Genomic DNA, 27,253 nt, shown 5'->3' with positions numbered 1-27,253 from the left:
GTGCTAAGCTGCTCATGTTGAATGAGACGACTCGGAGAGATGAATACAGTCCAGTTTCTTCTGGGACTCAGAGAGGAGAGGGTGTGGAAACAGGAGCATTGTTTGCTGTGGCCTCCTCTCTGCACTTCATGCTTTTCAGTGCTTTAAACCAGCCAAGAGCTTTCTCCAAGAGTGCAATGGAGCAGCTGTTCCTGCTCCGCGGTCTGGCTCTCTCCAGTCTCTGACCTCGCCTGGCTTTGTCCCTCTTGCTGTGCCCTCTGTTCCCCCAGGGCTCAGTGGCTGCTGCCCAGGACTGTAGGACTGGCACAGATCCAGTGGTCGAGATGCTCCTTTCTCTGCCCTTGGAGCTGTCTGGACACAGCAGCCTTTTCCATCTGGAAGCTCCCCATGGACAGGGAGTCCCCAGCTGCATTCCTTGCACAACCTCCAGGAGCCCAGGGCTGCCATCTCAAGTCCCTGCTGGCACTGGGGGCTCTCAGGTGCCTCAGGCGGCTGTGACACCACTGCACACGGGAGGGAAGAGTGGCAGGGGCTGTGCTGAATGTCAGCTCCATGTGCTGCTGCTGCTGTGGGGTCATTTGTCCAGCCCTGGCCCAGAGTCAGGGATCAGATCCAGGCCCTGCTGCTGCTCCCTCGGGATCAGCCCCAGTTTGGGTGTTGCTGTCAGGGTCAGCAGGAGTGGTGGCTGGAGCAGCAGGTGCTGACAGTGCCCCAATCCCTGGGGCTGGAGGGGTCCCTGGGCTGGGCTGAGAGGGAGCTGCCCCTTGTTCTCCCTCTGCCTCATGCAGAGCTGGGCCGGGCACAAGTGGGGCAGCACAGCCACCAGGGAGCCTGCGAGTCTCTTCCAGCCCTGGCTGCTCAGAGTTTGGGCCTTGGAGCCTCAGGTGGGCAAAGGCAGCTGCTCTTGGTCCCTCTGGGTGTGCCCGTGTTCAGCAGTGCTGCTCCATCAGTCTGTGCCCAGCAGTGGGGAAAAGCCTCAGCCCTGCATGGCCAGGAGCTGCCGGGCTCTGCCTGAGCAGCTCAGCCAGCAGGAAGGGAGCTGCTCCGCATGGGAACCAGGAGCAAAGGACACTCTTTTTTTACAGCATGTTTTCTGTTATAAGGAAAAAAAAAATGGTAAAATGATAAAGATGAAAACAAAACCCAAGTGTGCAGTGAAAAATCTTTTGTGACTTTGTATTAAGAGGCAAATGATCTTTGGAAGAAGAAAACTCAGTTATTTTTTTCATACATTACATTGTGAATGTGCTAATGGCATGGATCCATTTTACTGACCTCAGCAGCCTTTTTAAAAAGTTTTTGGGCTTTGTTTCCAACATTGTTACTTTAAATTGTGGTTGAAGCAATGGGAAATTGCTTTGTGCCCTTCCAGCTCCAAGCAGCACTGGGAATATAACCTCTGTCAAACCCCAAACCCTTCAGAAGATGCCCTTCCTTCTCACCCTGTGAATGAGCTGCACATTCCCTTTGAAACTGTCAGGGGTTTCTTAAAGACACAAAGTCCCACTTACAGATTTTTCCTCTGGTTTGGGAGTGCAGAAAGGCAATTCTCCATCCATCAGCTCCAGACTGCACTGCCTCAGGGACACGGCCCACTCGCCAGCTTTGGCCCACTTGTGGCACCTCTAGAGGAAGAAAAAGCCAAAAAGGAATGAAGAGTGTGACAGATGAAACATCCTTTGGAGATCCAGGTGTTCAGCTGGGACTGTGGAGAGTTTGCGTTCTTGCCAATTGGATGTGTGTCCCCAGCTGCAATCTCTGGGCCTGCAGGAGAGTCTCACTCACCTGCCAAAGCAGAAAGCTCAGGCGCTGTGCTCGGAACGGGCTTGTCTGATGCAAAGCTGTCAGAGCAATGTGAGGGCAGAGCCAGCCCAGCTGTGCCCAGGGCTGAGCCCAACAGAGCCCTGGCAGAGCCCAGAGCAGCCTCAGCACCCGCAGAGCCCGGCTGCAAGGAGAGAAACCAGAAACTGCCCGTCAGCTGAAGGTTCCTGTCCCCTTGTCCCAGCTGCCCGTGGTGCTCAGGCCGTGCTGGCTGTGCCCAGAGCTGCCCATCAATGCTGTCTTTGGGAGCAGGGCAGGAGGGGAGGTCATGTGCCCAGCCTGCAGCCAGCCACGGCACATCTAGACCTCAGCAGCTGCCCAGAGCCAAAAAGCAGCTGGGGAGCTGAATGAAGAATTCGTTGCATCCCCCCCAGCAAAGGGGGAACCTTTGGTGCCCAGCCAGGCCGTGCCATGCCCAGATCTGGGAGCATCCCCCTGGCTGTGGAACTCACCTGCAAATTGGGTGTGGAGTGTGTCTTTAGAGAAGGTGCCAGAATCCAAGTCCATCTTCTTCAGCTGGCCAGGCCAAGGAAGAGACTGTCGTCCTTGAGGTTGTCCTTGCTGTCTCCAGCAGCAGCCCCACCTGGTACAGCTTCTCCAGGAGCTCCTTCTCCTTCCCTGGGAACAGACCAGGCTGTCAGGGCTCTGCCCAGGGCCCCAGCCATCCATGAACCAGACAAACAAACCGGGGGGATGGTGGCCACCAGTGCTTGCCACACCAGATCTCCAGCTCAGCTCCCACCCAAGAGCTGCTTGTTCCCTTCTGCTGACCCCTGCTCAGAGCTACAGGCAGGACAAAACCAGTCTGGTTTGCTTTGCCACTGAGTGCCAAGAGATGTGTGGAGCTGGTACCTGCCAGGCCCCTGGATCCAACTGTGCACATGGATCTCTCCCATCTTCTAGGGCCGAGGAGCACCCTGCACCCAAGGATGGCAGAAAAGCTCTTCTAATGATGGCCTGTCCGAGGGCTGCATGGACAAACACCGCTTAATGACATCTTGGCACTCTGGGGAGACAAACCAGAAATCACCAGTCACTTGGAGAAGTTGCCCCCCTGTTCCTGTGCCCAGGCCATACTGGGTGTGCCCAGAGCTGGGCCTAAACTTCCCCACGGATTCTCTGTTTGGAGGAGAGCAGGACATGTGCCACCTCCTCAGCAGCTGCCAGAGCAGGATGCCCATCAGCTCGCTGCTGTCTCCCAACATTGGTATTCCCCCTGTGCCCAGAGATGAGGATCCACCTTGAGAGAGCCGTGCTGGGAACAAGATGCGCCCCCAGATGATCTCCTGGCCCCTCCTGAACGGGTGCTTCCCCACGACCAGCTGGTACAGCAGGAGGCCCAGGGACCAGATCGTCGCTGCCTCACCATGGTAGCTTTGGTGCTGGGTCCACTCTGGAGGGCTGTAGGCCAGGGTTCCTGTGGAACACAGACAGAGCTCTTCAGGGGGATGCTGCTGCTCCCAGAGCCTGGCCCCAGCATCCCCGGGCATGTGGGGGCTGCTCCAGCAGCACACGGGGTGACCGCTGCCTTCTCACCATCACCTGGGACTTGTGTACAAACTCGGGGCTGGAAAAGAAGCCACTGGTGCTGGAAGAGGGCAGCAGAAACCCTGGGAAAGCCCAACCATGACACACAAAGGAAAAACCCACCCACTGGTGGAGAAAACCCATTCTCCTCTCTGCCTGCGTGGGCCCCCAAAAAATGTTAATAAGCCAAGGCAAACAAGGTGAGTGGAGCAGTCCAAGCCCCTCCTCCCCTGCACACCAAACCATCCAGGGCATGGGTTCAGACCCCCCTCTCCATTACCCCCATGGGAGTTTTTGTCGGGCTGGCTGCACCAGCTCCAGCCCCAGCCCAGGCCACAGTGGGTACTGAAGGCTGTCAGCAGGGCTGGGAGCTGGCCCCCCTCACACCCCAACCAAATCAACTTGGCTCCAGCATTAATCCCATCCCAGCTGCAGTAGGGGGAAGCCCCGGTGCTACACCCAGGCTGGGCCATGAGATGCCCAGGAGCATCCCCTGCGAGGGCTCACCTGCAAACTGGGTGTAGGCTGTGTCTTGGAGGAAGGCGCCACAGCCAAAGTCAATCAGTTTCAGCTGCCCGCTGGCCAGGTCGAGCAGGATGTTCTCGGGCTTGATGTCTCTGTGCAGGACCCCGCAGCTGGTGCAGTGCCGCACGGCCTCCAGCACCTGGCGGAACAGCCCCCGCGCCTCCTCCTCCGGCAGGAACCTCCGCTCCACCAGGAAACCCGAGAGCTCCTGGCACCGCTCTGGACGCTCCATCACCATCAAGAAGCTGTCGGGGAGCTCAAGCCACTCCAGCAGCTGAATGACACCAGCACACCCACAGGACACCTTGGCCAGCAGCACGATCTCCAGGGGCGCGCTGGTGCCGTCGGGCTGCGGGAGGAGCGCGATGCCGTCAGTGGAGCTGAGGCTGTGCCAGGGCTCTGGGACTCCTCAGCCAGCCCGGGATGCTCTGCATGCCCTGCTCAGCCCACGCCCGCTCTCCCCACAGGGCTCCCGGCAGCTTCCACCATGCCGGGCCCCGGCTCCTCGCCGCCCGGCACGGCCCGGCTTCTGCCGCTGGCCCCGCTCACTCACCAGCTCGCTCCAGTGCCGGATGCGATCCCGCGGCACGCGTTTGATGGCCACCTGCGAGCAAGGGGAGCAGCGGGCTGAGCTCAAGGCCCTTCCCACTGCGCTCCGACATTCTCGTCCTTGTCTCCCTCTTCCCTCTCCGCCCGCCGCCGGCCCCGCCGCTCACCGGGGCGCCGTCCGAGAGCCGCGTCGCCGAGCAGACGCTGCCGAATCCGCCGCGCCCCAGCAGGGAACCCAGGCGGTACCGCTCCTGCAGGGCCTCCTGCGCCTTCCCTGCGGGCGGGACGCGGCTGTCAGCGCTCGGCCCGGGGCCAGCAACGGCCCCCGAGCGCCCCTCACCCGCCCCGGGCCGGGCATCCCCACCCGCCCCGGCGGCTGCGCTGCCGAGCGGCGGAGCTCGGGCCGGGGAAGCCGCAGCGGAGGCGGCGGGAGCGGCTGCGCCGCCTGTGTCCTCCGCGGGCCCCGGGAGGAGCCGGGGCCGGGGCCGGGCTCGGGGTCGGGGGCCGGGCCAGGCGGAGGCAAAAGCCGGCGATGCCGCCCCAGCCCCAGGCATTGACGCCCGCCCAGCAGCGCCAGCGCCAGCACGGCCAGAGCCGGACTGAGGCCAGGCGGCGGCGGGACGGCCGGGGGCGGGCACGGGGCAGCCCCGCCCGGGGCCGGGGGCGGGCCGGGGGCATGGCCCGGCCCGGCACGGGGAGAGGGAGGCGGGGAGGGGAGGGGAGGGGAGGAGAGGGGAGGGGAGGGGAGGGGAGGGGGGGGGGGAGGGGAGGGGAGGGGAGGGGAGGGGAGGGGAGGGGAGGGGAGGGGAGGGGAGGGGAGGGGAGGGGAGGGGAGGGGAGGGGAGGGGAGGGGAGAGGAGAGGAGAGGAGAGGAGAGGAGAGGAGAGGAGAGGAGAGGAGAGGAGAGGAGAGGAGAGGAGAGGAGAGGAGAGGAGAGGAGAGGAGAGGAGAGGAGAGGAGAGGAGAGGAGAGGAGAGGAGAGGAGAGGAGAGGAGAGGAGAGGAGAGGAGAGGAGAGGAGAGGAGAGGAGAGGAGAGGAGAGGAGAGGAGAGGAGAGGAGATGGACGCCGGGAAATCGACGTGGAGGGAAGGGTGCTCGTCAGCGGGAAAGGGCGAGAAAGAGAGAGAAAAAGAGAAAGAAAAAGAGTGTTTTAGATTCTCTGCTTGCGCTGCTTTTGCTGCCGCCGCTGCTGCTGCTGCCGCTGCAACTGAAGCCCCGGGGCCGTTTGTCCGCGTGTCCGTTCCCCGCTCGAGCCCCACGGGCGAGCCCCGCGCGCCCCGGGACAGCCCCTTAGTCTGTCCAAACACGGGAACTTGGCAGTGTCGAGCCCAGGTGCAGAGCCCTGACTCCTGCACGCTGGCAGAGGAATCCCCTCAATCACTGCTGTGTATTGTCCTTGCTGCGGGTCAAGCACTGTCCGGGCACATTCCCTTGGTGTAGGATTCCTGCCTGACCCAAGCACTGCACTTACATCTGCAGTGTTGCTTTCCAGTAAAAACAGGGGAAGGAAAACTGTTGTGTGTCTCATGGTATTTTAGAGTGTCTAAAACATGATAAGTCACCGATCTTAAGAGGTGAGGTGCATTTGGAATGAATGGGATAGAGAAGTAGTGCAACATGGGAAAGGGCAGACTAGAAATAAATGGAGGAAAACTTCTTGGAATGTTTCTCTCACTTTCATTTCACTTCTGGAAAGCTGTTTCAGTTTTCCAGGAATCTTCTCCTGTCTGCTCTTCTCAAGAACCTTTCATGGAGAACAAGGTCAAGCTTGTGTCCCAAGATTTGCCACCAGCTGCAGCTTCTCTTGGCTTTCCACACTGCACTGTGTGTGCAGCATGACTTTTGCAGCAAAGCAGGACAAATGTTTGGAGAACTTTACACATCCTTTCTTTTTGCTGGTGGGCTGTGGAATTGTGCTACTGGTGAAGTTTTCATTTTAACGGATTGTGCTGGTTTAGGGCAAATTTTGGGAGGAAACCTCCAAAAGAGGTCCGTCTAGAAAGCAAGTTCAAGCAGCCCCTCCCCCTACTAGTTCAGGAAAAGACTTCCCTGTTAGAGAGCATTTTGGGCAGACACTGTGGCCTATGTGCACAGCCCTGCAGGCAAAACAATGGACATTCTGTGGATTTAGAAGCATGCTTGCAAACACTCTGTGTACATGCCTGATAGCAGAAGCACACTGCCCTTGAGCAGCCAGCATGAGAAAGTTTGCCAACTGCATCCAAGAGAAAAGGATGTGAAATGTTATAAATGAGAAGCTTGACGAGGCCAATATTCAAGCAGCAATCAATTTATTAATTAATATGGTAAAGTATGAGCAAAACAGCGCTGGGTACAGTGGGGAAAATTTTCCCTCCAACTGCACGCCGATAGTTGGGGCTTACAGATATTTATAGGGGTACTCATAAGCTTTCTCAGCAGTTTCTGTTCCCAATTTTTATGTCACAATTCTATACACTATTGTGATTTAGTTTTTCTCAGGATGTATCCCAGAAAAGAGTATCCCCGTATGGTGGGGTCCAGCTTCCGAAAGAAGAAAGAAGTCTCCCAGCTGGTGAGGTCCAGATTCCAGATGTGGGTCCACCTTTTAATTGCAAGGACTGTAAATCTCATAACAGTGATGTCCAGCTTCCCTTTGTTGAAACTATCAGTCCTTGATAGAGTTGATGTTCATCTTCCTTTCTCAAGCTGCTTTTCACTGTTTTGTTAAGGTGTTGAGATAAGCATGTTTCCTTTTGATATATTCTAAAGCTACAGTTCCAAAGATCCTTACTACAAGCAATATTCTAAAATGATACTTCAAAAGGTTATTATTGCAAAACTCATTTTAGCTAGAAGCAGAAAGTTCCTGTCAAGCAGCAACATCCTTAAAGCTTTAATTCGAATGCTCCTAAATCAACTGAAGAGTTATAAAGGTTAATTGCGAACAAAGGATAGGTTCAAAGGCCTTCTTCCATGCTTTACTTCCTCAGTTATTTATTAGAATTGTCTTTGTAACTGTCCCATGATCAGTTTCCACACATATCCCAATCACAGGTACACAGGTTGCCTGTATGTACCTGACACAAAACATAGCTTTGTATTTCACAACATAAAAACTAGGTAAGAAAAAACAATGTTATTATTATAAATAGAAATGAATATAATAAATATATACGTAGTTAAATAATAACACAAAATAATTTGATACAGAATAAAATAAAATAATAAATTACAGCAACATTTTTGCATGTTTTAGGATGTCAGTCCCAGGTGGGCCATGTCAGACATGGTGAGGCTGGGGTGAGCAGCAGGCTGTACAAACAGGGTCAGCCCAAAAGGGGCTTGTTCTTCTCCGTGCCCAGACCTCCTAAGGAGACATTCAGCATCAAGATCACTTCAGGAATGTTTCTATCACCTCTTTTCTGAACTGATAAATAGAAAACTGCCCATATGATTAAATCCAAACATCATGTGTTTGGTGCACTTCCACATTTTCCTCCTTAACAGAACTCCAAACTGACTCCAATCACTGCACAAGCCCTGGAGACTTGAAGACAATTGAAGGGAGACAAAGAGCTCCTGAGGGCTTTCTGTGTTTTAATCAGCCCCACAGTGGATTTGGGGCTGGGTCCACGAGCCTCAGGCACTGAGGGAAGGATGAAGAAGCTGCTCAAGGAGTCAGCAGCAAAACTCCAAGTGCCTTGGAGCATGGCTGGGCCCCAGTGAGGGCAGGGAGAGCCAAAGGCTCCCCAGGGACTGGTGTGAGCAGATCCTTGAGGCCAGGAGTGCAGGGAGCCCAGGGCTCTGGGCAGGGAACTGCAATGCTGAGCAAGGCCTGGGCTGGCTGGGGGAAGCAGAAAGGCCAAGCCCTGAGCCCAGCCTGGGCTAGCAGGGCCTGTCCCTCACGGGTGGCTCGGGGCTCTCTGTGGGGCAGGGCGATGTGAGGGGCAGCAAGGACAAATGCCATAAACCTGCAGCCCCTGCCAGCCTGGCCAGGGAGGCCGAGGGAGAGCCAAAGTGCAGCCCCTGCCAGGAAAGTTCCTGCTGTGGGGCCTCCAGAGGCGCTGCCCGAGCCCAGGGCACAAAGGCCTGGGTGCCTGTGGCCCTGCCAGCCCTGCCCAGCCCTCAGCCATCTGTCCTGCAGGCTGTGCCCCCTGTGCGTGCTGCTCCTGTGCCCTGGCCGGCTGCACTCGCCCATCTCGCTGTGCCCCAGCATTTCTCAGCCAGCGTTTCTGTGCCCTCCCTGGGCTCCCTGCACCCAGCGCTGCCGGCTCCTGGCACACAGAGCCGGCCATGGCCCAGCCTCACGCTGCCACACCTCGAGCACCACAATTCTACCCTGGCAGGGACTTTGCTTTCTCCTCAGCTCCAGGCTGAACCTTCCAAGCTGCACTTTGGGGAGCTGTGCTGCAATCCCCACTGATGGAGAAGGAAGACTTGCTCACCATATGATGATCGACAAGTCTCGTCTTTATTCCCGAATCACCGATTATTATACACCCTTTAATTAGCTCATGCATAGTGCAAAATCCCAGCTCACCATTGGCTAACTAGCTATCAGCTAACTACGTGCTGTTTTGGTATAACTACTTATTACTTTCCCAGGCTGTCCCGCTCCACCACCTGTCTTTGTGTATTTCTTCATCCGTGGGCCAAGGACACAGTTTAATTGGAATGGCAACTCCCCTCACCTTCTATCTTGGTCAAATTAATCTCACTGTGAGCTTTAGCTCGGAGCCAGCTTGTTACAAAGCTCTCAACGCCCCACTCCCAAGGAAAGCTCTGTCTCCTGCTGGTCACAAACAGAGAAGGGCTGCTGGGAGATGTGGAGGTCAGAGTTTGTCTGGAGCAAAGTGACCATAAAACAATCAAGTTTTCAATATTCTGTGAAAGAAGGAGGGGTATCAACAAAAATTCTACACTGGACATACGGAGATCAGACTTCAGCCTATTCAGGATGCAGATCTGGGATGTTCTGAATCAGGTACTGAATTTTAAAGGGAAGAAGCCCTTTAAAGCAAAGTTGTTCAGAAAAGAAGGGACATATGTCATGAACAAAACCTTGAAGGCACAGGAGCAGGCTGTCCCTATGTGACAAAAAATGAGCCAGCAAGGACAATAATTGGCCTGGCTGGGCATGGGACTTTAGCAAGAACTCGGGGGATAAAAGAGGACATATCACCTTTGGACAAAGGAGCAGGAAACTCAGGAATTGTTTAAGGATGTCGTTAGGTCATGGGAAAGAAAATTACAGAGGTGAAAGCTGAAGTGGGGCTTAACCTGGTTGCTTCTGTGAAGTATTATAAAAATGTTTTTATGAATACATGATTGGCAAAAGGTGGGGGCAAGGACAATCTGCACCATTATTGGATGCAGGGGGAGATATGGTTACTAAAGATGAGGAAAGACTGAGGTACTGAACACCTTCTTTGCCTCTGTTTTCAACCATAAGACAGATTGTCCTCAGGACCAATGTCGTACAGAGCTGGTGAATGGGCACAGGGAGCAGAACAGCCCCCTGTAATCTAGGAGGAAGCAGATGGGGACCTGCTGAGCCACTCAGATGCTCACAGGTGTCTCTGGGAATAGATGGGATCCATCCCAGGGGGATGAGGGAGATGGTGGATGAGCTCCCCAAGCTGCTCTCCATCATTTACCAGCAGTCCTGGCTCAGCAGGGAGGTTCCAGAGGAGTGGAGGTGTCAGTGTGAGCCCATCCCCAAGAAGGGCTGGAAGGAGGATCTGGGGAACTCCAGGCCTGTCAGCCTGACCTGGGTGCCTGGCAAGGTTATGGAACAGATCACCCTGAGAGCCATCACAGGGCACCCACAGGATGGCTGAGGGATCAGAGCCAGCCAGTGTGGATTTCAATATCTGCATAGATGATCTAGATGAGGGGAATGAGTCCAGCATCAGCAAATTTGCAGATGACACCAAGCTGGGTGTGAGTGTGGATGTGCTGGACGGTAGGAGGGCTCTGCACAGGGCCCTGGACAGGCTGGATCCAGGGCCCAAATCCAGCAAGGTGAGGTTTAACAAGTCCCAGTGCTGGGTCCTGCACTTTGGTCACAACAACCCCTGCAGCACTACAGGCTGGGGACAGAGAGGCTGGACAGCAGCCAGGCAGAAAGGGACCTGCAGGGACTGATGGACAGCAGGCTGGACATGAGGCAGCAGTGTGCCCAGGTGGCCAAGAAGGCCAATGGTTCCTGGCCTGGATCAGGAATGGTGTGGCCAGCAGCAGCAGGGCAGTGATTCTTCCCCCTGTGCTCAGCACTGGTTGGGTAGCACCTTGAGTGCTGTGTCCAGTTCTGGGCCCCCCAATTTAGGATGGGCATGGAGGGGCTGGAGTGTGTCCAGAGAAGGGCAACAAAGCTGGTGAGGGATCTGGAACACAAATCCTGTGAGGAGCGGCTGAGGGAGCTGGGGTTGTTTATCCTGGAGAAGAGGAGGCCCAGGGGAGACAAGGCAGTGTCAGGTCACAGGTTGGACTTGATGATTTCCAAGGACTTTTCCATCCGTGCTGGTTCTGGAATTCTCGGAAACCACTCTTGGAGCAGTTGCAGGATGAGCCCTGGGCCTCCTCTTCAGAAGCTGCAGCAGCCCAGGTCCCTCAGCTTCTCCTGCCAGCCCCAAAACCCATCGTGTCAGTCCTGCAGAGCCTCTGCAGCTCCTCCTCATTGCCCAGAACAGGGAGCCCCACAGGCAGACACAGCAGCCCAGATGTGCCCCCCTGGCCTGGGGAGCCTCTGGCAAGGGAGCAGCACAAGACACTGCAGGAGCCTGCAGACAATTCCTGCAGCACTTGGAGGATGATCCTGCTGCCCAAGGGACGTTCCCATGGTGCCAAGTCAGGAACTGAAATGGGGAGTGGGGTCAGAGAGGAAAGGGCAAATAGGGATGGGCTGTTTGCAGGGGAGGGAACAGGGCTGGACAACAGGAAGAAATTTGTAGCAGGGAACATGAAGAAAGCAAAGGTGATGTAAACAAAAATGCTCAGGGCAGTTTGGGGGTGGCTGCCAGGCTGCCCTGGCTCTGAGCAACAGCGCCTGCAGTGGCACAGGAAACTCCCAGCTGATGGGAACAAACTTTCTGGCTGACTGCAAAGGCCACGACAAAGCTGAGTGATGTCCCTGGTGTCCCCCAGCCCTTGCTGGCCCCAGGGCCTGATGGCATTTGTGCTCCCTCAGGTTCATGTCCCCACAGCAGCAGCATGGGGGTGCTCGTGCCTGCTCTGTGCAATGCAAACAGGGGCTCCTGAGCCAGTGCTGCCGTGGCTGTGCCTGCAAGGATGCGGCACCTGTGTGAGCTGGGGGAGAGGCCAGGGCTGCAGAGGGGGGATGTTGTTGGCAGCTCCATGAGGACGCTCTGGGACGCTGCCCTGGGCTGTGCAGCGCACTGGGGATGGATCAGCCCCTGCTCTGCTGCTCCTTCCCGTCTCCCCCAGAGCCCTTGCAGAGCCCCAGCCATGCTGTTTGCCCCCAGCCTGCCCACGGCCAGCCTGGGGCTGCTCACCCTGGGGCTTTTCTGTGCTGAGCATTGGCCTGGCCGTGTTCTTGAGAGAGCCTGGGCAAGGAGCCTGCAGCCCCCAGGGCCTGGCCTGAGGCGTCAGCGCTGCCCCAGCAGTGCCCATGGCCTGTCCCTGCTGCAGCCCCGGCACTGCCACCCCCAGGACTGTGCCCGGCCCCGAGAGCACTCAGGCCCTGCAGCAACACCAGGGCCACCAGGGCAGCGGGGCAGGGCCACGGCAGCAGCACTGGCAACACCAAGTGCTGCTGCTGCTGCTGGGCACAGATGCTGTGCCAGCACTGATCTGCCCCCATCTCTGCACACAGACATTGCTGCTGCAGCTCCAGAGAAGGCAACAAAAGGGCATCTCTGCAGAAAACTGTGCTGGGAGATCCTTTAGTTCCTTTAAAGCCACTGAAAGCGCAGCCCCTCATTAACAGTCTGTGGCCACAGGGAAGGTGGGGAGAAACAAAATGAGAAATTACACAAACAATAACTTTTCTTTTTGGACAATATGAAAAAAGTAAAACAAAGAGAAGCATCTGGACAAGGAAATCAAGAAGTATCAAAGATGACTTTTATTACAAGTGATTTTCCCAAATTGGCCTGCAGTTTAATGTTTGTGAAACCATCCAGTCGTCAGTCTCCACACTGCAGCCTTGAGCTCCTGGTTGCTCAGGCTGTAGATGAGGGGGTTCAGGGCTGGAGGCACCACTGAGTACAGAACTGACAGGGCCAGATCCAGGCATGGGGAGGACATGGAGGGGGACTTCAGGTGAGCAAACATGACAGTGCTGAAGAACAGAGAGACCACAGCCAGGTGAGGGAGGCAGGTGAAAAAGGCTTTGTGCCATCCCTGCTCAGAGGGGATCCTCAGCACAGCCCTGAAGACCTGCACATAGGAAAAAACAATGAACACAAAACAGCCAAGTGCTAAACAGGCACTAATAGCAATGAGCCCAAGTTCCTTGAGGTTTGAGTGTGAACAGGAGAGTTTGAGGATCTGGGGGATTTCACAGAAGAACTGGCCCAGAACATTGCCATGGCACAGGGGCAGGGAAAATGTATTGGCCGTGTGCAGCAGTGAATAGAGAAAGGCACTGGCCCAGGCAGCTGCTGCCATGTGGGCACAAGCTCTGCTGCCCAGGAGGGTCCCGTAGTGCAGGGGTTTGCAGATGGACACGTAGCGGTCGTAGCACATGACGATCAGGAGATAAAACTCTGCTCCAATGAAGAACATAAAGAAAAAGAGCTGTGCAGCACATCCTGTGTAGGAGATGGTGGTGGTGTCCCAGAGGGAATTGTGCATGGCTTTGGGGACAGTGGTGCAGATGGAGCCCAGGTCGCTGAGGGCCAGGTTGAGCAGGAAGAAGAACATGGGCGTGTGCAGGTGGTGGCCGCAGGCTACGGCGCTGATGATGAGGCCATTGCCCAGGAGGGCAGCCAGGGAGATGCCCAGCAAGAGGCAGAAGTGCAGGAGCTGCAGCTGCCGCGTGTCTGCCAATGCCAGCAGGAGGAAGTGGCTGATGGAGCTGCTGTTGGACATTTTGGTGCCTTGGCATGGGGATCTGTATAAAAATTAATCATAGAATAGTTGCATTAGGAGAGGATTTTAAATATTCCAGCACGGGCTGGGGACACTTTCCCCCCACTGCCTGCCCAGGGCTCTGCTGCCTGGAGCTGTCCCTGCCAGCAGCTGGTCCCTGTGCCCAGGGCTGGGCCCTGCCAGTGCTGCCAGAGCCCAGCCCAGCCCTGGGGGCTCAGCTCTGCCCTGCAGACCCCTCCCAGCTCTGGCACTGCCCAGGGGCAGCTCTGGCTCTGCAGGCTCTGATGGCAACATCAGAGCAACCCTGAGCAGGCTGGAAAATCGACACTGATGCTGCCTTTAAAGTGAACTGTGGTGATTGCTGTCACTGCCTGGTTTGTTCAGATTTGAGAAAATTGTTTTTATTTTTCTTCACCTGAACTGAGATTAACATCTATATGGAATTTCCTATCCAGGCAACCAACAGCAGTAGATTTAAAAAGCAGGATTTTCCCTTTTATCCAGCCCCTGACTAGCTGTGTTAGCTGTATAATCTACTTGTAGATGTTCGGCAGTTAAATCTTATGCTGGGAGCAATCCTGACCAATGCAGCATCCTCACCACACAAGGAGAACACTTCAAAGCCTTACCAGCTGTCTCCTCCCCCCCAGATCTTGTCCCCCAGTGCTGGGAGCAGCTGCCAGGGCCGGCTGAGAGCTGTCCCTGGCAGGCAGCAGAGTCCCTGCACCAGCACAGCGCCCTGGGCTGCAGGAGCCTGCTCTGCAGGACAGCCCTGGGCACCCCTGGCTGCGCTGCACAAGAGACAATCAGAGAATGTACTCATAGAGTCTGCAGGCATTGGGATGTTCCAGCTTTAGGAGATGGCTCCAGGAGCTGCAGCTGCATTGTCCTGCAGCCAGAGGTTCCTGTGCCAAGGGCTGGCAGTGATTCTGCCCCAGGCACTTCTCAGCACCTTCCCAGCCCTGACTGATTGAAGCTCTCTGTGCCTCTGGGCTGTGCCCGGGCTGGCTGCAGGCAGTGCCCCAGCCCTGCTGGGCTGCCAGAAGAGCTGCTCCTCAAGAGAAATGTGCTTTTGAAGCTCTTCTTGCTTCCCAGGAGCTGCCTCTGTGGCAGGAGCCCAGCCCAGCTCAGCAGCACAGACACAGCACAAGGACTTTAATGACCTTAATTGCTTTGTGAGCCACTCAGGAGCAGGAGGTGGAGCTTCCTTGTTCCGGAGTGACCCATTATAAGAGACCTCTGGGGAGCGCGGCGACCCGGAGTGCGGTGAACAGGAGCAGGCAAACAGGGTCACAGCAGTTCGCGCAGGCAGGGCAAGCAGGCAGGGCTGCAGGTTCCAGCTAGTTTGGTGAAGTATTGTTTTATTGGTTGATTGATCTTGGGCTTTCTCCTAAGCAATGGTTTTAACCCGGTCAAAATCCGTGGTTGGTACAAGTGTATACGACCAAGTAGAGCCCTCCAAAAAGGATGTGTCCGTACAGACCCATTCCTGCCTGGAGTGTTTGAGCTTATCAGTGGCTTCAGGGGATGTTATGGAGAAGGCCTGCCTGAGGTGTGAACAAGTGAATGACCTCCTTTCGCTAGTGGCTGAGCTTAGGGAAGAAGTTGAAAGGTTAAGGAGTATCAGGGATAGTGAAAAGGAAATAGACTGGTGGAGTTCAGCCCTTACATCTTTAAGGGAGGCCCACCAGGAGTCAGAGGGCTCATGTGTCTTTCACTCTCAGGCAATAGAGGGGCACCTGGTAGATGAAGGGGAGTGGAAATGGGTCCCTGCTCGGGGTGGTAATAACAAAAAACCCCTCCTGCCCCCCATCCCCTAGCCAGGTGCCACTTCAGAATAGGTATGAGGCACTGGATCTAGACAGCTAGAGAGATGATTTAGAGGAAAATCATCTACCCAGTGAGCCTCCCAATTATGACTTGCCTAAAAAGAGGATTACCACCTCTAATGTCAAGAAAAAAAGAAGGGTAATCGTGATGGGTGATTCCCTTCTGAGGGGGACAGAGGGCCCCGTATGTCGACCTGACCCATCCCACAGGGAGGTCTGCTGCCTCCCTGGGGCCCAGGTATGAAACATCACTGAGAAACTTCCTAGGCTGATTCAGTCCTCTGATTATTACCCACTGCTGATACTCCAAGCTGGCAGTGATGAGATTGAAAAGAGGAGTGTCAAGGTGATTAAAAGGGAGTTTAGGGCACTGGGTCAAGTGGTTGATAGGACAGGTGCACAGGTAGTGTTCTGCTCAGTCCCTTTGGTGGCAGAGAAAAATAATGAAAGGAATAGGAAAACTCATATCATTAACAAATGGCTCAAGGGTTGGTGTTATCGGCAAAATTTTGGATTCTTTGATCATGGAGCAACCTTTATGGCACCTGCTCTATTGGAATCAGATGGGGTACATCTCTCTGTTAAGGGTAGGAGGTTTTTAGCTCATGAACTGGCAGACCTTATTGAGAGGGCTTTAAACTAGGTTTGAAGGGGGAAGGGGATGCAGCTGGGCTGTTTGGAAGCAGGCCCAGGGGTGGTAAGACTGTGTTAGGGGAGAAATCAGCAGCCCAGCTGAGATGCATGTATACCAATGCACGCAGCATAGGTAACAAACAAGAAGAGCTGGAGGCCATGGTGCATCAGCAGGACTATGATGTAGTTGCCATCACAGAAACGTGGTGGGATGACTCACATAGTTGGAGCACTGCACTGGATGGCTACAAGCTCTTCAGAAAAGACAGAAAAGGGAGAAGAGGTGGAGGGGTGGCCCTTTATATTAGGGAGGTTTTGGATGTCACAGGTATTGAGACTAATGATGATGAAGTTGAGTCCCTATGGGTAAAAATTAAGAGGAAGGCCAACAAGGCTGACATCCTACTGGGAGTCTGCTATCGTCCACCCAACCAGGATGAAGAGGTGGACAACTTATTCTATAAACAACTGAACAAAGTCTCAGGATCATCAGCCCTTGTTCTTGTAGGTGACTTCAACCTACCAGACATCTGCTGGGAACTCAATACAGCAAAAAAACAGCAATCTAGAAGGTTTTTAGAATGTGTGGAGGATAACTTTTTGTCACAACTGGTGGGCAAACCCACCAGGGGAGGGGCTATGTTAGACCTATTGTTTACAAATAGAGATGGACTGGTAGGTGATGTGGAGGTTGTAGGCCGCTTGGGGCATAGTGATCATGAAACTATAGAATTCTCAATAATTGGTGAAATAAGGAGGAATATCAATAAGATCTCTACACTGGACTTCCGGAGGGCAGATTTTGGCCTATTTAAAAGACTTGTCCAGAGAATTCCTTGGGAATCAGCCTTTAAAAACAAAGGAGTCCAGGAGAGATGGGTGTGCTTCAAAGCAGAGATCTTGAGGGCACAAGAACAGACTGTCCCTGTGTGCCAAAAGATGAGTAGACGAGGCAAACGTCCAGTCTGGATGAGTAATGAGGTTTTGAAGGAACTTAGAAATAAGAAAAAGATGTATCATCTTTTTAAGGAGGGAGTGATTTCTGAGGAATTATTTAAGGGTGCTGCCAGGGCATGTAGAAAAAAAATTAGGGAGGCCAAAGCTCAGTTTGAACTCAACTTGGCAACTTCTGTTAAAAATAATAAAAAAAGTTTTTACAAATATATTAATGGTAAAGGGAAGGGTATAACCAACCTCGGTTCCTTATTGGATGGAGCAGGCAAACTAGTTACTAAAGATGCGGAAAAGGCGGAAGTGCTTAATGTTTTCTTCACCTCAGTCTTTAGTGGTAAGACAGCTTATCCTCATGACAACTGTCCTCAAGGGTTGGTAGGTGGTGCCAGGGATCAGAATGGTCCTCTTATTATCCAAGAGGAGGCAGTCAGAGAACTGCTGGGACACTTGGATATTTAAAAATCAATGGGACCAGATGGGATTCACCCTAGGGTGATGAGGGAGCTGGCAGATGAGGTTGCCAAGCCGCTCTCCATCATTTACCAGGAGTCGTGGCTCACTGGCGAGGTTCCAGATGATTGGAAACTGGCCAATGTGACACCTGTTTACAAAAAAGGTGGTAAGGAGGATCCTGGCAATTACAGGCCAGTTAGCCTGACCTCAGTACCAGGTAAGATGGAACAGTTCACACTGAGTGCTATCACACAGCACTTACAGCATGGCCAGGGTATCAGAGCCAGTCATCAGGGGTTACGAAGGGTAGGCCATGTGTGACCAGCCTGGTCTCCTTCTCTGACCAGCTGACCTGCCTGGTGGACGCAGGAAAGGCTGTGCATGTGGTCTATTTAGACTTCAGCAAGGCCTTTGATACTGTCTCCCACAGCACACTCCTGGAGAAGCTGGCAGCCCACAGCTTGGACAGGAGCACTCTTGGCTGGGTTAGGAACTGGCTGGATGGCCGGGCCAGAGAGTGATGGTGAACGGTGCTGCATCCAGCTGGCGGCCAGTCACCAGTGCTGTCCCTCAGGGCTCTGTGCTGGGACCAGTCCTATTTCATATTTTTATAGACAACATGGATGAGGGCATCGAGTCCTTCATTAGTAAATTTGCAGCTGACACTAAGCTGGGAGCTTGTGTTGATCTCCTGGAAGGAAGGAGGGCTCTGCAGAGAGACTTGGATCAGTTGGATGGATGGGAAGAGTCCAGCAGCATGAAGTTTAATAAGTCTAAGTGCCGAGTTCTACGTTTTGGCCACAAAAATCCCCTACAATGTTACAAGCTGGCGACAGTGTGGCTGGACAGTGTTCAGGCAGAAAGGGACCTGGGGGTGCTGGTTGACAGCTGGTTGAATATGAGCCAGCAATGTGCCTTGGTGGCCAAGAAGGCCAATGGCATCCCAGCCTGCAGTAGGAATTGTGTGGCCAGCAGGAGCAGGGAGGTCATTCTTGCCCTGTACTCAGCCCTGGTGAGGCCGCACCTTGAGTACTGTGTCCAGTTCTGGGCCCCTCAGTTTAGGAAGGATGTTGAGATGCTTGAGCACGTCCAGAGGAGGGCAACAAGGCTGGTGAGGGGCTTGGAACACAAGCCCTATGAGGAATGTTTGAAGGAACTGGGGTTGTTTAGCCTGGAGAAACGGAGGCTTAGAGGTGACCTTATTGCTCTCTACAACTTCCTGAAGGGAGGTTGTAGACAGGTGGGGGTCAGTCTCTTCCACCGGGCAGCAACTGACAGAACAAGAGGACACAGTCTCAAGATACGTCAGGGAAGGTACAGGTCGGATATTAGGAAAAAAAAGTTAACCAAAAGAATAATAAAGTACTGGAATGTTCTTCCCAGGGAGGTGGTGGAATCAGTATCTTTGGATGTGTTTTAAAAATGGTGGAATATGGCATTTGGTGCTATAGTCTAATTGAGCTGTTGGGGCATAGGTTGGACTTGATGATCCTAGACATGTCTTCCAACCTCATTATTCTGTGGTTCTCTGAAAACCTTGAAAATTATCAGCGGGCTCTGGAAAACTTTTTAAAAAAATCAGAAATGGATGTAGCTCTGTGAATTTTCAGGCACAGCTCTTTGGATCTGGAGGAAATATTTGCTTTGCATCAGCTAAGACATAGACAGACACACAGCAAATGGAGCACTGAACATCACAGACTGGGCTAGTGTTTTTCCCAGAAGAACTGACAGAAGATCACAATGAAACACGACAGTGTCCCTGAACAATCCAATTGTCCAGGGAAACTCAGCAGCTGATGGTGTTGTGGTGCTCCTGCCAATCCCTTCCATGAGCAAATCATTTCAGGACTGACTAACAGCCTCTGCCTTCTCACAGACACCAAGTGGTGCAGCAGTGCTCCAGGTGCTCCTGCCAACAGCCCCTGCAGGGAGGAGCACAGCCCCCAGTGCACGTGGGCTTTGGCTCCCTGTGGCACACAAGCCCCCCGGGGCACAGGTCTCTGGGGCAGGAGAGGGGCAGCAGTGCTGCCAGGGCTCGGGGGGTGGCAGCTCTGCTTGGGTGGGCACTCTGCCACACCTGCTGATGGCAGCGCTGCCCAGGCCCCAGGGCTCAGAGCAGCATTGGTGCCCTGGCCCACACGTTCCCTGTGCCTGTCACAGCCGCGGGTTTAGGATGGCCAGCAGCCGGGACGTGTCCCAAGGAGGCCGTGCCAGCTTCCGTGGAAGGCCCCGTGCCCTTGCCAGCGCGGCTGCCTCGGCAGCCCTGGGGGCTCCTTCTGCTGCCCTGAGCCCGCAGAGCAGGGCAGCGTTTGCTGATGGGCTGAGCCCTTCCTAAAGATCCTGTCGGGCTGCCTTAGACACTTGGGGCCAGGGATTCCTTCCAACCGGGGCCACTTTGGGTGGGCTGGGCAGGGCCCCAGGGCAGGTGGCAGTGTGTGCAAGGGCCCTTTGTGACACACTGCAGCACAGTCACCGTGGCATGGAATGGAGGAGTGTGTCCTTTGTGACACGTGGTGACATAGGAGCTGGGGGTGACAAGAACACTCCACAGCGCTCGGAGCAGGCGACGGGACAGGACGGGACAGAGCGGTGCTGTGAGGAGCCCCCACACAGTGCACTCGTTCCTGTCTGACCTGGAGCTGTTCTGAGGTGTTGTTCCTGCAGCTGACCTCGAGGCCAGACTGTGGGACTTGCTGACCTGAGTAATTTACCAGGAATCTCCTGTCATTGTGGCAGGAGCGCCCAAGACTAGAGTGCAGGACTTGCTGTCCTGCAGCTACCCTGAGACCTCTCTGTCTCAGAAATCTTCAAGGCACAACTGAAATTGCTGACTTGGCAATATCCTGAGGCATCTCTCTAGAAGGTGCCTTCAAGGCTGGAAGGTAGAATGGCAGGCAGATTTTTCAGCCTGTTCAAATGCTTCCGGGGGAAAAGTAAGAAAGGCCCTGGAGCTGCTTCAGGAGAGCAACTTGAAGAGCCAGAGCAGATCCAGACACTGCAGGACAGTGAGTGGCAGAGCTGGGCCGTAGGACTGGAGCCTGCAGCCAGCCTGGCCCCATTCCGTCCCATCCCATCCCATCCCATCCCATCCCATCCCATCCCATCCCATCCCATCCCGTCCCGTCCCGTCCCGTCCCGTCCCGTCCCATCCCGTCCCATCCCATCCCATCCCCTGGGGACATGCCCATGGACAGGACGCAAGAGGGCCCAGGCAGACACCCCGCAGTGGCCGTGCTCCATCCCCCTGGGGCATCCCGGGGCTGTCCCTGCCTGGGGAGCCCAGGGCTGGGCTGTGTTCTCCAGCCTCTCCCGCAGCCCCTCAGCTCTGGCTGTGCTCGCTCTTTGCCAGATGCAGCCGTGGAGCGCACACAAGAGCAGCAATCCAGCTGTGGCCGCTTCCGCAGAACAGCGCAGGTACCTGCAGCCATGCCCACCTGGGCTGGGCCTGCTGTCCCTGCTCAGCCAAGCACTACACTTGGAGCATTCCTGGCTTCCCTGTCCTTTATTCTTTGGCAGATGTTCCGAAAATTCCCGCACATTCGGCGTAGAAAGACCAACACCACAGCAGCTGAGGGCCCAGCTGAGCCTGACTCGCGGCTGACCCAGCTCCAAGCAGAGCCTGATGTCAGCCCAGATTCACCTGGGCTCTCGCAAGACTTGGACACCTCAGGGACTGAAACCTGGCCACAGGCTCTTCCCACATCAGTGACTGAGGATGGAGTCATAAAAAACACTGACAATGAAGAGATTGAGGCCTTGAAAAATACTGGAGCCATGCCCACTCCCCCTGAGATTTGTGCTTCCACTGTGGATTTTTTCCAGGACAGTGCTGTTCCTTATCAGCAGCAGGTAAGCAGCCTGGGGCCAGGACTGGAGGCCTCCCAGGGCCGTGTGTCCCCTCAAGCCTCGGTCACTGGGCCCCCTCAGCCTTTGAGGCCAGTAGATTGTGACGGGAAAGGAGGCACTTCTTGGGGGGAAACTGGGGAAGTTGCTCCCATAGACAGCGCTCCAGGTCTTCCCCATGCCTCCTCCAGGTGCCAGCCATGGTGAAGAACATCCACCAGAATCTCATGTCCCACGTCACTGTGGATGCCAGGCTGCACAGTGACATTGTGAGGCTGGCTGAGGAACACCCTGCAGACGTGGCGCTGACCCTCCTGCACTGTGCCCCAACGTGTGACAGGTACGGGGCCCACGTGCCTTGAGAGCTCAGGGCTCACCAGCCTTTAGGGCCCGTGGCCCATCACAGCCTGTCCAATGGGCTCTGCCAGACAGGTAGAGAGCTCCAGGACCCTCGGGCCCCTCTCTTTGCCCAGCCTGCTGCCAATGCTCCCTCCCTGCCCCTCAGGGCGCCGCGGCTCTGTCACCTGTGCCCCCACAGCTGCACAGGGCATGGTACTGTGACTGAGATTCCCCTGACACAGAGCCCTGATCCCACAGAGCTGCTGCAATGATGTGGAGAGCCATAGGCTCATCACGACCAACAATGGAGAAGGTGCTGGCAACACTGCTCTGTGTGATGGAGGATTGGCCTGTGCACAGCACATGCACCTCCGATGGGGACAACAAGGATATTTTTGCCCTGGCTGTGAGTTTCTGGAACAGGCCTTTGCTTGCCACCTGGTTGCCTCTCCAGCAGCTCTCCATCCTCTCCCTGCCTCAGTCGCTGGGATGAAACTTGGTCTAGGGGCAGACTCAGGGGGCACTAGGCCCACTGCTCCCCCTGCATCTGCCCTTGGGCCCTGCCCCATGGACACCAGGGCACTGAGCACTGTCTTGGGCTGCTTCTTCTGCAGGCAACTCTGGTGATCTGGGTCATTGTGCCTAAATGCCATGAGGCCATGATCCTTCATTCCTCCCGCCTGTTTGTGGCTCTGCTCTTCCATGTTGTCATCACCACACAGCAGCAGATGCCACCAGAGGAAGTTGAAAACTTCTGGAGAGCATGCCAGGAGGAACACCGCCTTCCCAGCAAGCCCAGCAGGTCCCAGTCCTCCTGCCCTTCCCCTGCCCGTGTGGCCAGTGCCAGTGCTCCCAGTGTGACCTGGGCTTTGCTCTGCACACAGGTTTGCAGTGCAGGCCATGAAGGCTCTGCTCTGTCGACTGGAGTGTGACCAGGAGGTGATGGCTATGGAGCGTAAGTGTGGCTGGGACACGCTGCTGTGTGCTCACACCCAGCACTATGCCGTGGGTCTGCTGGCCAGGTGAGACCCCCTTCTCCTCCACACTGCCCCCAGCAATTCTGCCCTGTGCCCGGGTGCCCCACACAGTCCCTGTGGTCATGGGCCAGAGGGCCTTGTCACCAAGGGACGGCCAAGGAGACTGGAAAAGGCTGGGAGAGGAGGGTGCCCAGAAGGGGCCACCTCCCACAGCGCTCACATCCTCTCCAGGGATGCTGGGCAAAGACCAGACCTCTGTGAGTCAGTCCTGGGCAAGGTTTGGTCCCCCCACCTCAGGCTCTTGGTGTCTTTTTTCCCCTTCCAGAGAGATGCGCCGTGTCTCCCTCTCCTTGTGTTCTGGGATTGCTCTGCGCCTGCTTGGGCTGCTCAGCAGGGAGGAGCCACACTGGGATCTGCCCGGCCTGGCGTTCCTTGTGGAGGTGAGCCTGAAGGCCAGCGCTGCCTGGCTGAGCTGCCTCCCAGCTCTCTGCCCTCTCGTAGCCGCAGCTGCCTGGGACGGTGCCCGTACCCTGTGCTGCTGCCTGGGCCCAGCCCTGTGCGGTTCCGGGCTCCTGCTGGCCGGGTGCCCTGTCACTGCCCTGTGCCTTTCAGGTCCTCGAGTGCCTGGACTTGAGGGAATGTGCTGACAGCATCCTGGAGATCATGTCAAGGCACCTGAGGAACGAGTGCAGGCAGAGGCGTCGCCTGGCGCTCAGAGGCCTCGTGGTGCTCAGCAAGGATCCCTCGATGGTGAGAAGGGGCAGCGGCTGAAGCTGCCCTGGGGAAAGCAGCCCCATGGGCTGGCAGGGCTGAGGCAGCTGAGGCAGCTGCTCCCAGCTCTCCTGCCTCACCTGCCCCACTGCTTTGGGGCAGGCCTTTGGCCTGTGGGCCCTGCAGCAGCAGGGTGGGGTTGCAGTGTCAGGGTGGTGCTGGCGCTGCAGCCGTCCATGGCTTCCCAGCACAGCCTTGTGTTCCACACAGGCCAGGAGAATGGGCACTCTGTCTCCAAGCCTTCTGGAGCTGCTGGGTGATGCAGACGGAGAGCTGGTGGGCATGACGCTCTCTGTGTTCACTAATTTGCTCAAGAGCAAAGACATGCTGGTATCCAGCACCACTGCCCCGAAGCTGGCTGAGGCTCTCCTGCTGCTCTTCGACCACGTAAGGATTTGTATCCCCAGCCTCGGGCACTGGGTGCTGCCCTGAAACTTTGTGCACTGTGGATTTTTGTACTCTTCAGGTGGGCCTGGAGTAGATGGCGCTGAGTTTTTTTCTTTCATTCAGGACAACAGCCATGTGCAGCTGCTCTCCCTCGACCTCTTCTTCAAGGTGATGGATTTGGTAGCAGAGGAGGGAAAAAAGCCTCTTAAGTCAGTGGTGTGCCAGAGCCTTCCTGCACTCTTCTTCCACTGCCACGATGAGAATCAGCGTGTGGCCGAGGTGAGGACTCGTGGGCTGCTGGTGTCCCCCTGACAGGGGGCTGGGCTGCCGGCTGCCCTGCTCACATCCCAAGCTGCAGCCTCCTCCAGGCTGTGGCACAGGGATGTGAGTCCTGTGCCCTGGGCTGTGGGGCTATCTCTGGGTCTCTGCTGCTCTCCAGGCTTCTCGGGAAACGCTGCATTGTGCGGCCGGGTTCCTGAAGAGGAGGGATCTCAAAGAGCTGGTGGAGGCAGAGAAGCTGTTGGCGTTTGCCGAGGTGTTGGTAAGAACCGCCTTAAGAACCGGCAGGGCTGCGGGGCGGCCCCGCGGCTCCCCAGGCAGCAGCCAGCCCTCTGCCCCCTGCGCAGCCCAGCGCCAGCGGCTGCTGGCCGCGCCTCAGGGCTGTGCGGGCAGGGGAGGCCGGGGCTGGGCGCAGGGAGCACCCGCCACAGGGGCTGAGCCCGCGCCGAGCCTTCCCTGCTGCCGCTCTCTGCAGCTGGCAGAGGACACGAGCCGAGCGGCCGAGCAGCTGCGCCGGGCCCTGCGCTACCTGGAGAGCCCCCAGGAGCCCCTGCGAGAGGCGGCCATCAGGTTCATGGGTGAGCCCCGAGGCCGGGCTCCCTCCCCGGCCCGCCGCAGCTCGGCCCCAGGCCCGCCCGCTGCCCCGGCAGCGCCATCCGGGCCCGGCGCCGTGGAGCTCCGCCTGGCCCGGGCGCTGCTGCCGCCCTCTGGCAGCCGTGCCCTTGGGCGGCAGCGTGCGGCAAGGGCCCGGGCTGAGCCCTGCCGGGCCAGCAGGGCGTGTGGCCGCAGCGCTGGCAGCGCCGCTGGCAGGGAGCTGTGCCGCTGCTGCCGTGACAGGCTCTGTGTTCACAGGGATGGCCGGGCGGCACCTCAGGGGGCAGCCAGGAGAGCTCCTGATGATCTGCAGCGGTGAGTGAGGGCAGCGGGCTGACAGCAGGGACTGGCATGGAGACCTGCAAGCCCTGCCCCGGCTGTGGAGGGCTCTGCTCCCGTGGGCTGAACGCACAGAGGTTTCAGGGCCATGTGGGGCATTCCTGGCCAGCAGCTTTGGGCTGATGCCCTTGGTCCCTGCTCCCTCCTGGCCATGGCAAGAGCCGGCTGGGATGGCCCTGGCAGGGGGCTCTCCTCGTCTCCGTGCAGATCCGGGATCTGACTGTGGCTCTGTTCCTCTCTCATGCAGCCCTTGAACTCCTGACGGAGGATATGAGCAGTGCCGTGTCAGAGCTGGCACTCCAAACACTGCATGTCCTCCGGGCAATTCAGCGTGGGCACTATTCCATCTTCCAGAGGCTGCAAGATCAGCTGCGCAGGGCATGGAAGAGTCGGCCTCGTCTGTCAGGGCTCGGCTGGCTGCATTGTCGGAGCTCTGAGGAGAACTGATGGGCAAGGCACACTTGGTGGGGGCAACCCTAGCCAGTGGGAATTTTCCTTTATCTTTTAAGATTTTTCTTTTTTTTTTTTTTTTTTCCTCTTTTGAATTTCTGTAAATATAGACTGTGTTATGATTCACAGACTCCCAGGAGCTTTTCTTTGCTGCCCAGGATCTGCAGGGCAAGAGAGAGGAAATGGTGAAAAAGATGCTTGTGCTCAGCAGCAGAGCAAGCTGAGGGGTCCCTGAAGGGGGAAAATGGTGCTTGCACTCAGCCAGCTGCCCAGGCGTGCAGTGCTGCAGGGACAATGGCCAGAAGCCCCTTGGCCTGTGGTGGTTCTGCTGAAGCCTTTGTGCTGCCGACAGAGCGGGTGGGCAGGGCCGGAGCTGCGGGGATCCCTGCTGGAGCGGTGCCTGGAGATGGCCACAAGGCCTGTGGCAGGCAGGAAGCGCCATCTGTGTCCTCCTGGCCGTGTGCTGCTGGCTGCATTGCTGAGGGCTCCCAGGTGCCTCTGGCTGGGGCTCCTCTGGAGCTCCTGTGGGGCTGCGGCGCTGCTGCCGGGCAGCTTGGCCGGGCTGGGGGAGAGCCTGAGGGGCTGGGGCACTGGGAAGCCCTGAGCAATTGGGTGTCAGAGGCCATGAGCAGCCCCCTGGCAGCCGCCTTGTTCCTGACGGAGTTGACTTACAAGACAGGTCCTGGGCACTCTGTAACTCACTGCATCAGTGCTGTTGGAACCCGAAATGTAGGGAATTCTCAGACCTTTGGTCTTGTAAGCAAAGCTTAGAATTTAACAGAGGATTTGATCTGAGACCTTGGAAAAGGCTTCCAAATTTAGGTGCTGGAAGCAAGAATGTAGATTTAGAGTTCATAGCAGTGACACATGAAGCTCAGTGGAGGAAAGTTTAAAGTTATAGACTTTAAGATGTAGAAAAAATAAAAGTATTTACAAAGGTAAACAAGAAGTGGAGAATGCAGTGCTGTAGGTTTGTGTGCCATAACATGATTGGCTAAGGAAGCTTACAATGTAGCATGAATCCGTAAGACGAAATGTTGAAGGATTGGGTCCAAAACATACATATCCTTGTTGGCAGTGTTTTATTGATCAAGTAAAGCTTAAAAGGTCTTGTAACAAGAAGTCTTGTGGCCTTGTGGGCCATACAGTGGAGATGTGATCCAAACTCACCCTTCCTGTCTGTGTCAAAGATAAGAAAAAGAAATGGCATCATCTAAAAAACTCAGAGGTCCAGTCTCTAACTCATTCCAAACTCCTTCAAATCCCCCTAAGTGTGATGTAGCTACAAATAGATGACAAGGACTCTTAATTCTGGCTGTTTGACTCCAAACCAGCTGCTTTAGAAACTGTCACATAACCCTGTGTAATTATGTGGCAGAAATGCATCGTTTTAAGAAATTTTCGCAACAGACATGAATGGAGGTTGGTTTGAAGGGCAGTTTAGGGGAAACCCTCACAGCAGAGGTCTGGCCTTTGGCCGAGCTGTGTCCCCTGCTGGTTGTGAAGTGTGCCATCAGCTCCAGGTGTTTCTGGGTTAAAAATATAATCAAGTCACTTGGACTTGCTCTTTTTGGCCTATAAAAGCTTGACCCACTTTCAGAGCAAATTTGGAGACCTCATTTATGGGTGGATGGACCACCTAGGATTTTCCCAATTGCTGGGAATGGTTCTCCAGGTCCTTGGTGCAAAACAGGGCACCCCAGCAACTGAGGATCTACAAGATGATAAACAATTCAGGCAATTGATGATGCATCTTTCTAAATCACTCTCCTTTCTCTCTTACAGTACTGATTGAGGTGCACTGCCTTGCTTGTTTTTGCTTCTCACTAAAACCAAGTGCACATTTTTATTGAATGTATCATCTTTCACTGTGGTTCCTTAATATTCACAGTAAAATAAGAACATGATTTCCCGTGAGGTGTCCTTTAAATCGCCTCTGTCAA

General features: G+C 55.6%; 2 protein-coding genes and 1 long non-coding RNA gene across 3 annotated transcripts in view; all 3 read right to left on the bottom strand.

Annotated features, from left to right (window-relative positions):
- The window catches only part of LOC135284517 (zinc finger protein 271-like), a 523,404-nt gene that overhangs the window by 185,347 nt on the left and 310,804 nt on the right, over positions 1–27,253 (bottom strand). The window lies entirely within an intron of this gene.
- On the bottom strand, positions 768–13,114 carry LOC135284493 (serine/threonine-protein kinase pim-1-like). The gene is made up of 10 exons (XM_064396025.1): positions 13,045–13,114; positions 4,590–4,819; positions 4,427–4,477; positions 3,856–4,222; positions 3,062–3,238; positions 2,674–2,827; positions 2,274–2,439; positions 1,786–1,945; positions 1,512–1,625; positions 768–1,093 (listed from the first exon to the last, which is right to left on the bottom strand). Exons 1-6 carry the CDS (start codon positions 13,112–13,114, stop codon positions 2,721–2,723), a joined length of 1,002 nt encoding a protein of 333 aa, XP_064252095.1. The 3' UTR covers positions 768–1,093; positions 1,512–1,625; positions 1,786–1,945; positions 2,274–2,439; positions 2,674–2,720.
- LOC135284637 (uncharacterized) lies at positions 17,180–17,697 on the bottom strand. Its single transcript, XR_010349902.1, has 2 exons — positions 17,591–17,697; positions 17,180–17,476 (listed from the first exon to the last, which is right to left on the bottom strand). It is a non-coding gene; the product is annotated as an uncharacterized LOC135284637 (long non-coding RNA).

This window comes from Passer domesticus, chromosome 21, assembly GCF_036417665.1.
Source record: "Passer domesticus isolate bPasDom1 chromosome 21, bPasDom1.hap1, whole genome shotgun sequence".
Classification (NCBI taxonomy): domain Eukaryota; kingdom Metazoa; phylum Chordata; class Aves; order Passeriformes; family Passeridae; genus Passer; species Passer domesticus.
The sequence above is the reverse complement of the archived record's forward strand: the minus strand, read 5'-3'. Positions and strand labels throughout refer to the sequence as shown.